The 12,316-nt window shown below is 52.2% G+C and overlaps 1 protein-coding gene across 1 annotated transcript in view; it reads left to right on the top strand.

Annotated features, from left to right (window-relative positions):
• The window catches only part of PLPPR5 (phospholipid phosphatase related 5), a 78,017-nt gene that overhangs the window by 50,681 nt on the left and 15,020 nt on the right, over positions 1-12,316 (top strand). The window contains exons 4-5 of the mRNA XM_036015265.1: positions 1,624-1,800; positions 7,730-7,846. Coding sequence (XP_035871158.1) covers positions 1,624-1,800; positions 7,730-7,846 — 294 coding nt within the window. The remainder of the gene's footprint in view (positions 1-1,623; positions 1,801-7,729; positions 7,847-12,316) is intronic.

Here is a 12,316-nt window from a genome sequence, read left to right as displayed (position 1 = left end):
CCGCATGGCAAATGCCTCGTTTCCCTTTCTCACGCCTCTCCGTGGCCCCCTCCCCTGCGCAGACCCTCCGGAACTGAAATTGTTCATTCAGCTCTTCCCAGCACCGGCTCCGTGTGCCCAGGCCTCCTCGTGGCAAAGGCCATGGGCCCAGGTGCAGGCGAGCCAGCTGGTTCTTTTTTCTCCTGGAGTACTGGGACCTGGGGTAGATCGGCTGGAACTTGGCTAGCTAGAAGCTCCGTGTCACATGGGCTGTTTAAATATTCACACAGCCTCTTTGGCAGCGAGCAGGACTTCCAGCTTTGCCCAGCAGGGGGAAAAAAACAGAGAAGATAATTACCGAATTTCACAGCATTCTAAAATGGCTGCTATGAATTAAAAACTTAAGCATGGACTTTGGTTTACTCTCTTAGGCAATTTTTTAATAATTTATTGATTTTATATGTAGTGAGAGGGAAGGAGGCAGAGAGGGAGGGAGGGAGGCAGAGACAGAGCCAGAGACATCAATTTGCTGATCCACTTACTGATGCATTCGTTGGTTGTGTCTTGCATGTGCCATGACTGTGGATCGAACCCTCAAATTTGGTGTATCAGAACAATGCTCTAGCTGACTGAGCCACCTGGCCAGGGCCAAAAATGTATTTTTTATTCAACTCAGACAATAGGCAGGTGGTTTTAAGCCTCTCTCACCATTTTTCTGAATCTATTATTATTAGCATCAGAGATGTACCAACACTAGTACCGTAAAAGCGTATTGTCCAAGCATCTCTTTCAGAATCAGTTTGCTAATGACTTGAAATAATAACTCACAGTTCTTTCTCTTTGCAGCCAGCCCATGTGCGTGTGTAGTAACAGGACTTAAATACTAAGCGGTTGAGCTACAGGCTGAGTCAGACTGGGGGGAGGACCGAGCTATTCTGGAGCGCAGTGTCTCAACCTGAAGACACCTCAGTGCAGTCAGCTCACCGGTATTACGTCCTTTTCGCATACGTGAGCCCACCAGAGCTGTATGCACCGACTCCGTGTTTTGTGTCATTGTCAGCTGACATTCTCTCCCTGCCTGTAACTCAGTGTGTCTGTTGTCCTAATCGCAGCCTATCGAACCTTAGTTCATTTCACAACTTCAGGCAGCAACGTAAAAACAAACCTTGGCATTACCTAGCAAAAAACCAGCTTTATGCCCGCACTCGCACGTTCTGGTTCTATCAAGTCTGCCTCCTCTCCAAGGGTGCATGAACTGCGATCATGAAGGAGACGTCTTCATCAGTGTTCCCCCGTCTCCATGGGGATCTGAAGTGTAAATTCGTGTAAAACAAGGACACCGGGTGTCTCGTGAATGGTCACTTGGGGTGGCTGTGCTCGGTGCTCCTCAATGATTAACAATAAGAACAGGTCCTCAGCAACGTCCAGGTAAGTAAAATTAAGTACTTCCTCACCACACATGCATTCTACTTTTAAGAAGCTTTCTCAGGCTATGAGTAAAAGGCAGTGCTCATAGAACCCAGTGGGCGGACACACACCTATCCATCGACACGTCATTGTGAGTGTGTGCGCAGGACAGGTCTCTCAGGCACCTGCCACGGCAGTGCTTTCGTGAAAAGTCGCATTTGTCGTTTGTCGTTGCAGATGTACATCACCAGCACGATCAAAGCCAAGGGGACGAGACTTGCGAAGCCGGTCCTGTGCTTGGGCTTGATGTGCTTGGCCTTCCTCACTGGCCTCAACAGGGTGGCGGAGTACCGGAACCACTGGTCGGACGTGATCGCGGGCTTCCTGGTGGGCATCTCCATAGCCGTGTTCCTGGTGAGTGTGCATTCCTGGAGCTGGCTCTGGGTCTTTAGGGAGCCACCTGTAAGACAATGCACGTGTAAGCCACCTGGGTTTCCCCCATCGCGGTGTATCTCGTGATCACCTACATATTCTATGGGGGGTCCAACCTGAGGCCCACGGGCCACAGGCAGCTCAGATGGCTGTGAATGCAGCCCAACACGAAATTGTGAGTTTACTGAAAATACGATGAAATTTTTTTTGTAATTACGTGTCGCAATGTATTTAGCGTGGTCCAAGACAACTCTTCTTCTTCTTCCAGCGTGGCCCAGAGACACCTAGACTGTGGACACCCCTGTTGAGACATTCATCTGCCCCTCTTCCCTCGTTCGTTCTGCCTAAAGTCAGGCGTGAGGGTGAAAATGTATTTTCATATAAAATGGCACAGGGCTAAAAACGCTCATTTCTCCCTGGGTAGTTTTTAGGACTGGGGTGCTTGGATATTTTTAAAATTCCCCCAGGGCACTTTGCATCATTGTGGAGCAGCTGGAGACCCCAGAGAACGCCAGTACCTCGGCACAGTGCCATCCATGGGCACCTGTCCCAGCCACAGAGCGCACCACCCGGTAGCCAGCCCTCCGGACGAGACCTGGTTCCCTTCGGAATCTGAGGACCCCCTGCTCCCAGGGCAGGTGTGACCACCCAGTGAGAGCACCGCAGTGACTCCTGATGAAGGACGTGTGCCACCTCGATCCTCGGGTTAAAATCCCCTTCGCACATGTCTACGGCTTTTGGTTGCTGGGGGATGCACTTTCTCCCGGCTTTAGAATGAACTGGGCCGTCATAAGTTTCAGTGTGTAGATCATTCCACCCAGGCGAAACACTGTGCAGGCAGACTATCTACCAAAACATCCTTTTGCATCGATGCGTTATAAGAAACACTTTAGTTCCCTTTCGGTTTTATTTAAATTGCTCCTCACGTCAGCGTCGCTCCCTTGGCAGCCGCCTTCCCGGTCGAACACCTGTGAGCAAAAACTCCCGTGGACTCTTCCAGCTCCTGAGGTTTGGGCACAGGCTGTGTGTGCCAGGCATTGTTAAAGAGGTTCTGCTTTTGAGCCTCCTGTGTAAGTGGTGACTACCATCCTGGTCCTCGGCGTACACCCGATGTCACTCCCTCTGAGTCCCACGGTCCCTGGGAGACCCGCCCCTGCCCCTGAGACGGCCCCCGGACCCCTGAAAACCAGGGCCCAGGCTGGAGCCAGAACTTCTCCTTGTTTCACTCCCCACAGTTGGAACAGGTTCACATAACACAACAAAAACAAAAGATAAATACGAGAAATGTGCTGTTGATCTAAAGGACCCAATACCTTCTTGTCATAAGTCACAATACTGCATGCAACAAGAGAGACACAGGTTGTACCGAGGGTTAAACGGAGCGACAGGTACACGGACGCACGACGTCCTCTCTGCGGGGATGAGCGGCAAACCAGGAGGAGGAGGCGATGCGTGAACTAGAAGAGTTTGTGCAGCTGGAGGGTCTAGGCTGGGGCGTGAGGATGAGGGGAGGGAGCGCAGAGCACAGAGGGGAATGAAGTGCCCCCTACAACAAGCACGGAGGCAGCCCACCTGTGTTCTGGGCGCAGCTGCCTGGGAGGGGGGCGGGGTGTCCTGCAGGGGTACCTGTCACCAGCCTGAGGGACAGCCAGAGGGAATGGAGAAGCGCAGGGGGAATCCCTCAGATGGCCCAGGTGTTGAGAGAATATTCTGGGCTTTTGTTGATAAACAGAGGTGCTTTGGGAGCCCCCGGCAGTTGAGACAGAAAAGCAGGCTGGGTTAGCCCCAGCTTCTCCTGCTCAGTTGTTACCACCGAACCGTTGGTCTGGCCTTCCCGAGCCTCGTTCCATCCTCTTCGGACCAGGCGAGTAGCGGCCTCCCGCCAGGGTCCTCGTGAGGATTTACGCAGGTGAGAGGAGACAGCGTGAGTGCAGCGAACGGGCCGGCGGAGGACGGGCCTGAGTCCCACAGACGGTCATTTCCCTCCCGTCCCTTTGGCCCCAAGACAAGGCTGGTGCTCTGAAAATAGGTTTGCCGGAGGGCGAAACTCCAGGTGAGGGTGGAAGGGACAGGTGACACAGAGCAAGGGAGGCGAGAGGGACTGACCGGGCAGGAGGGTGTCACGAGGCTCAGCACGTGGACCAGTCGGCGTCTGGTGAGACACTGGAGCCAACGCAGCTGAAGGACGGAGACCACCCCTGATCACCCACCGGCTGGGTTTCTCATTTCGGCAGCGAAGTAGAAGGTTTGTCCTGAGCAGTGACTCCGGCTCTGCTTGCAATGCCCTGGGTGTTTCCCATGAGCCTGCAGGGTGCGCCGGCATTCATGGAGAGTCCCAGACACCGCAAAGACCAGGCTGCGTGCACCATGCCTCTGCGGCCTGTCACCCTGACCCAGCCAGCGTCTGGTGTCTGTCTTCGACTCCTTCTCCTGGTCCCGCTCCTCCTCCCGGTGACTCAGCCTGTCCCAGCTCGTCCCCACTGCAAAACCATTCCTTCCACGTCTTCTTGCTTTGCCGTCGTGACTACAACCTGTCCAATTAGATCGGCTCCTCTCCCCGCAGTGGTACCCGCAGGTTCTTAGCTGCCTGGCCCCTTCAGACTCTCCTCCTGACGCCTCCCTCTCTTCCTCTGGACACCTGGAAACAACTCATTGCTAATAACAAAACAAAACAGCAACAACAAACGTCTTTCCTGCTGCATTAAACCCAGACCCTCCCGCCGGCCCCCTGGGCTCCGCAGTCATCCAGCCGGATACGCACCCTCCCTCCCTCCCCGAGTCTCTGCTTCCGTCTTTTCCTTGCAAATCCGGCAGGCGGATCCAGCCGGTCGGTGTTCTTGCTCACAAGCAGGCTTCGTCCAGCCCACGCGTCTGCCCCGGCGGGGAAGTCCGTCCTCTGGACGTGTCGGAGAGCAAAGTCGGGGTCCGGGGCGCGGACAGACCTGGGCTTGCATCCTGCCGTTGCCACACGTCGGACGCGTGACTCTGGCCCCCGGCGCAAGGCCACTGAGCTCGGAGAACAGGGTCCCCACGCCTATGAACATACTCGGCAAATACCAGCCGAACGAGAGTTGCGGATCAATTAATATTATTTTATACAAATGCATTTCCAAAAGCACTTCCAAAGAAGGCGTGCATCACAGTTCAGGAGGTGTAGGTTTGCCTACAGCTCAGGTTTGCCGAGCCGCAGCAGTGGCTTGTCACGTTAGCATCCGCAACATCACGCGTTTCTAAGTGCCATTTACTGCACCGACTCGGTGAGTCCCGACGACGGTGCGGCGCGCGGAGGCGGAGCTGCCGCCGTCCTCTCGCAGATAAAGGACGCAGGCACAGCTCACACAGCCAGTAAATGCTGGAGCCCTGTGTTCAGGCCCCCATGGCCTTGATCCCAGAGCCCGTGCACTTGACCCGTGTGACAGAGGAAGAAGGAAAACGATCACACATGGACCAGTTTAATTTGTCTCTGCTTTTGGGAGGAGTCAGCAAGCACACGGGTGGCGGTGACCGTGTTGCTTTCGCGGGAGCGGGTGCAGTGACACGCCCGGAAGTCGCTCGTGTGGCTGTAGAACGTTCCCAAGGACAGTCACTTTACACGCCATGGAACTTCAGAGAACTAGAGCGTCTGGCCCGCGGACAGACGCCCTCGGCCACCCGGCCACCCTCCGCGGTGAGCAAGGAGGAGGAGACACAGCCCGCTTCCTTGGAGCTCACCATCTCGGAAGAGACTCGCGTCGACGACCTTGGCCTTATCATTGCATGCAGAAGTGAGTGCTGTCGTGACAAGAACCACAGGCTCCCGTGAGCACAAAACCAGACACACAGGACAAAAGAGGCCAACCCCGCTCCAGGGCGAGCAGTGTCCGTCCTCCGTCCTCTGTCCGTTCCTCATTACAGTTTCCGAGTCTGTCCCCAGCCCTCCCCTGACTGTAAAGAGCCGGCCGGCCGTGGTAAAGGGGACGTGTGAGTTACCACGCCCAGGTGTTCATCTGTGTTTCCGATCTGCCATTCTTCAGGGAAGTACAGGGTACTGACTCTGTAACAATGTGCAAGGAAATATTTTCCGTGTTAACTTCTCACAGTGTGTGCTGTTACTCTGTAGATATATACATTTCATTTAAAATCTGCAGAGTAACCAAGACCTCATTGGCCTTTGAAAATATTCAGTGGCGAGACCTATGAAAGAAAAGGCTTTCCAATGGAACATTTGTGAAAATATACAATGTAAATGTTAATTATATATTAAGCATTTATTTTTTTTAAAAAGTGAATGTTAGGCTTTAACTGCAAGTGAATCCTGTATTTTGATTTGATAATAGAATATAAAACCCAGCAAAAGAACGTTCAAGACTATCTAACCCTTAGTTAATATAAGCAAATAATAACAGGTGATTTCCCTGTGCTGTTTAATTTACTATTTCTCAAGGTATGATCCACCTGCATCAGAAGCTTCTAGAATGCATATTAAAAGTACCAACTCTTAGCCCTGGATGGCATAGCTCAGTGGATTGAGCGCGGGCTGCGAACCAGAGTGTCGCAGGTTCGATTCCCAGTCAGGGTACATGCCTGGGTTGCAGGCCATGACCCCCAGCAACCTCACATTGATGTTTCTCTCTCTCTTTCTCCCCCCCTCCCTCTCTCTCTCTCTCCCTCCCTTCCCTCTCTAAAAATAAATAAATAAAATCTTTTTAAAAAGTACCAACTCTTATACCTCAACAAATTAAAAATGTAACTGCCTTATGGACTCAGCAGTCCCACTTCTGGGAATATATCTGAAGGAACCCAAAACACGAATTAGAGGGAATACATGCGCCCCTGCGTTCATTGCAGCATTGTTTACAATAGCCAAGGTTTGCAAGGAAGCCCAGTGCCCGTGAGCGGATACTCAGTAGAATACTATTCGGCTGTAAAAAAAGAAGGAAATCTTACTTTTTGCAGCTGTGTGGATGGACCTGGAGGTAACTATGCTACGCAAAATACAGCAGCCAGAGAAAGACAAATGTCCCACTCGTATGTGGAATCTCATGGACAAAATAAACTAAAAACGAAGTAGAAAGTGACTCCCAGTAGAGAGAAGAGGCTGACAGCTGTCGGAGGGGAACGGGTGTGGGGGCTGGGTGGACACGGTGAAGGGAGTAAACAAAGAAAAAACAAAACGAAAGGAGAAGGGCTCACTCCTCGGCCCCTCCCTTCAGCTACGACCCTCCGACCTGGAGGGGAGGCCTTGGGAACTCGCATTCCCGCCGAACAGCGCCAGAACTCATTGGCGCGTGCGCTCTCGAAGGACAGACTCTGGTGTAGTTCAAGTTCTGTCTCCCAGGGGCATCGTCACGTGGGACAGGGTCAAGTCCCTTCTTGTAAAAGGCCTTCTCCTTCAGTAACGGCCCTGGTGAGCCATTGTTGAAATGCCAAGGTGTGGATAGGGTGCAAGGAGAGACAATGACCTACGTTAATTAGGAGGAAGTTACTAATTAGAGAGTGCCCTTGTGGTGGGTTTGTTATGAGTTCGGTGATGTTCTCGAAGCAATGGGAAATAATTAGCATTTAAATTAAGTTGTAGGTTAAGCCTCATTTGGGGCAAGGTTAGCTCGCTATGAATTTTTATAAGGTTATGGTGTTATTTTTGGATATAGTTGAGCACCGACTATTACCTCATTTAATGAACATGCTGGCATAATAAAATTGTCACCACGAGCTGAGCTACATATTAATTGATGAATTGTCTGGAACACATATGCACCGGGGTACCCTTTACATTTTTACGAGATAAATCTGGGTGTCAAGTTATATCCATTTAACATTTAAAGAATTTGAATACTTTATTATTATTAGATTTATTGAGCTACTCAGAAAGCTCATTCTCACAGGGAGTAAGGCTTTGCTTTCCACTGTAATTTTTTTTCTGGAACTCCAGGTCGTGTGCGTGGTCAATAACTTCAAAGGGAGGCAGCCTGAGCCACACCTGCACGTGGACGGCCTGGCTCACACGCCGATGGTCAGCATTCCTCGAGTGGAAAGTCCCTTGGAAAAGGTAACCTCCGCACAGGTGATGCATAATTTAAACTCTAACATGTGATCGGTACCCAGAGCAAATGAGTGATTGATTCTTCCCGATGGTCCTTGTGGTAGGGGACGTAAGAGTTGGATAAATTGAGTTTAAGCTAAATAAATAGTTAAAGGCTTAGCAAGTCATGTGTATGTTAAAGCTTTTGTTTCAGAAACTACAGATAGATAAGGCCCATCCTGCCTCCTGGGAAAACAGCCGGCCTCCTGGGGCACTGCTAAGGATTACCGCCTGGGGACCAGTGGAGGCATCCGGGCCGCTGTGTGTCAGGGAGGGGCAGACACCCCCTGCCCCTGGCAACAGCCAACTGCCCAGGACAGGGATGTTGCAGTTTCTCTCACCCAATCCTCCCTGAATCTCAAAACCCCTCACCGCACCTTGTGTACTCTCTGCTATAAAAACCTGGGCCTGGAAAGAAAAGACAAGATGGTGCGTTAGGATGTGAACCCGCCATCCTCTCAGATCACCAGCCATCTGAATAAAGTGCCCATAAAGATTCAATCGCTGTCATTGCTTATTGGGTGTGGTAGTGACAGGCAGCCCGAACGCCGGTGTCTTTTCCGGTGTCGCTTGCACAGTCATTTCAACCCACTGAAACGAGCCGCAGTCTGGGTGGAGTCCAGCAAGCATGTAGTTCACCGATGACATCGTCTTAGCAAAGGTAGCTCCCACGTGGGCCACGTCTTTGAATCCTGCATGGGGAGGGCCAGGTGCCTGTGCTGGGGGTGAGGGGGTGGGGGGTGTGTTCTGTACTTTGCCGTAGCTTCTAGAAGAGGAGCGCTGTGCAGTGATGGTCTCATGCAAAGGCAAGGCGACACGGTAGTTTTGCTTGAGAATACATGTGTTCCTTTCACAGCGTAGGTTCCGTTTCCTCCAGGCTCCATTTACAGCTGGCCCTTGAACACGACAGGTTTCAATTGTGTGGGTCTATTTATATGCAAATTTTCCCAATAAATACAGTGAATGGATTTTCTCTTTCTGGGCCTCTCTCAGTAGCACCTCCTTTTCTCCAGCTTCCTGTATGGTCAGAGTGGCGTGTATAATACGTATAGCACACAGCTCGGGTGTTCATCAGCTGCCCTGTGACCCGGGAGGCTCCCGGTCCATGGTAGGCTGTTGGTAGTTACGTTTCTGGGGAGTCTAAAGTGACCCGTGCATTTTCGCCTGCACGGGGGCTGGCACCCCAACTCCCACGTTGTTCAAGGGTCAGCTATGTGAGAGAAACTGCTTAACATAGCTCCTGGCGTAGAATCGGGGCTCAGTGAACATTTGTGGAATCTCGGGGCACAGGTTCTCATCAGGGAGGCCCCAGGGGAGGGTGGGGGGGTGCTGGGTGGGGCCAAACCAGGGAGCACTTTGAGAGGCGGTCAGGGCCTCCTTGGGCAGGACAATGAGTATAGAGACCAGGTATTGAACCAAAAACTGTGCTTGAGACCTCTGTGAGCTGCGTGTTTATTAAATGATGTGGCAGATCCGCACCTTTGTAATTGGTGGAATGTTCGCTGTCTTAGGTGGATCATCACCTGCATGCTCCTCGGGGGTTTCGATGGTGTGGCTCTTGGGGGACGATGAATACACTGGGTGAAAGAATAAAAAGTTCTTGAGAGCGTTACAGAACAGGCCCAAGGGGGGGTACGGTATACTATTACCGAAAGGACTCCCCACTGGGTTTGCTATGCCCACCGCCAGAGGAAAGATGTCTCTCAATGCCAGAGGTTTGTGAAAAGGAAAGGAAATGTTTATTTAAAGCTATACAGACTTAAAGTAGTGACCCAGTGTCTTCGTTGGCATATTAAAGCCCTTTAGGACACCCACAGATGCACACAGTCCTTCCTTCTCCCCCTACCCTAATCTGGGGTACCGGATTTCAGAAACAGAAGTAGAAGTCCGAGATTCAGGCTCCCGGCACCATCAGCTGTGTCGCCGCCATGATTTCCAGCTAATCCAAGGCCATGTGGCACCTCCTCATGGCCCACCAGCAAAAGTCCTTTCTCCCCTTTTCTTCCAGGCAAAGTCTCTCCTGCTTCCTAAGCCACGTGGCAAAAGGGAACACCCCAAAGCCACATGGTCCTCACTCTCCCCAAAGCCACGGGGGTCCCCACTCTGCCAAAGTCTTGTTGTTCTCCCCTCGTCAAAGCTGCAGAGTCTGGGTTTACATCCCGGCACCAATCTTCCTCTGCAGCCCCATTTCCGACTCCTCCTACAATCGGTTACACCTGCCAGCATTCCAGTATTCTCCCAGGTTTGCTGGGCTGCCGGGCTGCCATCATAAGTCTGGGCAGGCGTGGCCCCATGGCCTGGAGCCAATCATCTACAAGCTCCCACGCAGGCCCTGTAACCAGAGGGAGTTGCCTCTCTGTTATGTCTTGGGTGGAAGTCACTTCCATCCCCCTGGCTCAGAGCATGGCCACAGCTATTTAACATATCTATGCAACCAATTAAAGGTTATAGATGTGTTAAATGACCATACCAGAGGTTAGCTGCAAAGCTGCTGCTGTGCAAAACAGCTCTCAATGGCCCTGCTCCAGGGTCCCATCCCCCAGCTCAGACTGCTGGGGGCAAGGACATCCTGTATGTATTTTTCTCTAATATTTCCCAAACACCCTGAGTTCTGGACCCCATTCCAAATCCCTATTTGGGGCCCCCCTCTTGGCTGCACCCTGTTACAAGAGATTACTATAAGATTACAGTTAGTTCACTAGAAATAAAGGGCGTGCTGTGTATTTGGATTTGTTAAACGTTCATGCAGGGGGATATGTCCAGGTGAACTGCACCGACGGAAGGGGACCGTCCAGCGCGTGGGCACAGGCGACACAGCCACCGAGAGTCCCTGATGCAAAGCCCACTGAGGACATTGAGTCAGACCCACGTGCAACGCTGTGAGTGCCCGTGGTGATGTGCTTTTAAGGCGAACATTGACCAAACAGAATAGTCACGCTCGAGAAATAAGTGTGGAGTGAGCGCACGGGGGTGTCCAGGACGACGGGGGCGCCCAGGGTCACAGATTTTGAGAGGCTGTGGAAGGGACGCACCACGATCGGAGAACAGGAAACTCACGGGAGCAGCGGTCACTTCCTGTCAGTGTCCGAAGGACCGTCGTGTGGCAGAGGGACGCGGGGCCTCGGAGGCGACGGTGAGGGTGAGAGCACAGAAGGTGTGGGAGGAGGAGAAAAGTTGCTGAGGCGGAGTGGCCGTCTCAAGAGCAAGGACACTCCTGTGCAGGTCCAGGACACGCCGCCTGGCGGGTACTCGTGAGGCCGTGGAGGGAGCGCACGCGTCCGGGAGAGAGGGGGTACCCCACGGTGGCGATGGGGACGCTGAGGATGATGGTGACTGCTGTTTAAGGATCACTTAGCATGTGGCCAGCACTACCCTGCTGGCTTGTGAAATTCCACAAGAATACTTCTGTGCTCCACAAGAATAATTTCACTTCTTTTTTTAAAAAAATATTGATTTTAGAGAGAGAGAGAGATCTCAATTGTTGTTCCACTTATTTACACGTAAATTGATTGGCTGATTCTTGTATGTGCCCTGACCGGGGATTGAACCCTCAACCTTGGCATATAGGGGCAAGGCTCCAACCAAGTGAGCTACCTGGCCACGGCCTATACTGTGGTTTCTTACCACAAGTTTTAAAGCTCAGTATCCTTAGAGGGGCACAGACTGCTAATAGTCCCCCAGTCTCCTCTCTCCTCTTCTTCCTTTTAGCAGTCGAATCCCCAGCCTGATGTCAGCTGCCCCACCCACGGCGGCCCAGCTGCAGCCTGCCCTCCCCCATGTCCCCTGCGCTTAGATGTGCCTGCGCCACTGAGCTCAGACCAGGGACTGTGTGCACAGAGGGCCGTCTCTTTGGAGAGCTCGTCCCGGACCTTCCCTCCCCTTCTCTGCAGACGGAGAGGGTGGCAACTGGAGTGCCCTGTGATCTGTAACGGGGACTGTTCACCCCACAGCCTGGGCCCCGGATGAGCTCACGGAGCGGTCCACATACTAGGTGGCCCTGAGAAGGAAATACACCCTCTCCTCTCCAAGCCACCGGCTGCTCCCTCCTCTTTCCCCAGGGCCTTCGCTGGTGCCCCGTGGCAGGGACTGTCCCCACGGTGCAGCTCAGAAGTCCGAACTTCTGCGTGGGCAAGCAGTTGGCAGAAGCCCACATCGCTGATCCACAGCAAAGAGCATTTCAGTGTCAGATGTCAGGATACACGCTGAGGGGATGAAGTCTATTTTAAAAATGAATAATATGTATAAAATTGGATCTTCTCTGCTGTAAAATAAAGATAGGAAGCAGCAGAATTTAGGAGGGGATCTTAAACGTGAACTTGAAGAAAACGGTTAATGTCACATCTTTGAAATTAACTTGGACAACAATCACCGTCTTCTGCTGTGAACACAGTTATTTGCACGAGGTCCTTTAGTGGCTCCCACCAAAGATTTGCTGGG

The sequence above is a fragment of the Phyllostomus discolor genome, chromosome 14, assembly GCF_004126475.2.
Source record: "Phyllostomus discolor isolate MPI-MPIP mPhyDis1 chromosome 14, mPhyDis1.pri.v3, whole genome shotgun sequence".
NCBI lineage: Eukaryota > Metazoa > Chordata > Mammalia > Chiroptera > Phyllostomidae > Phyllostomus > Phyllostomus discolor.
Note: the sequence above shows the minus strand (reverse complement) of the source record. Positions and strands in the feature narration are given on the sequence as shown.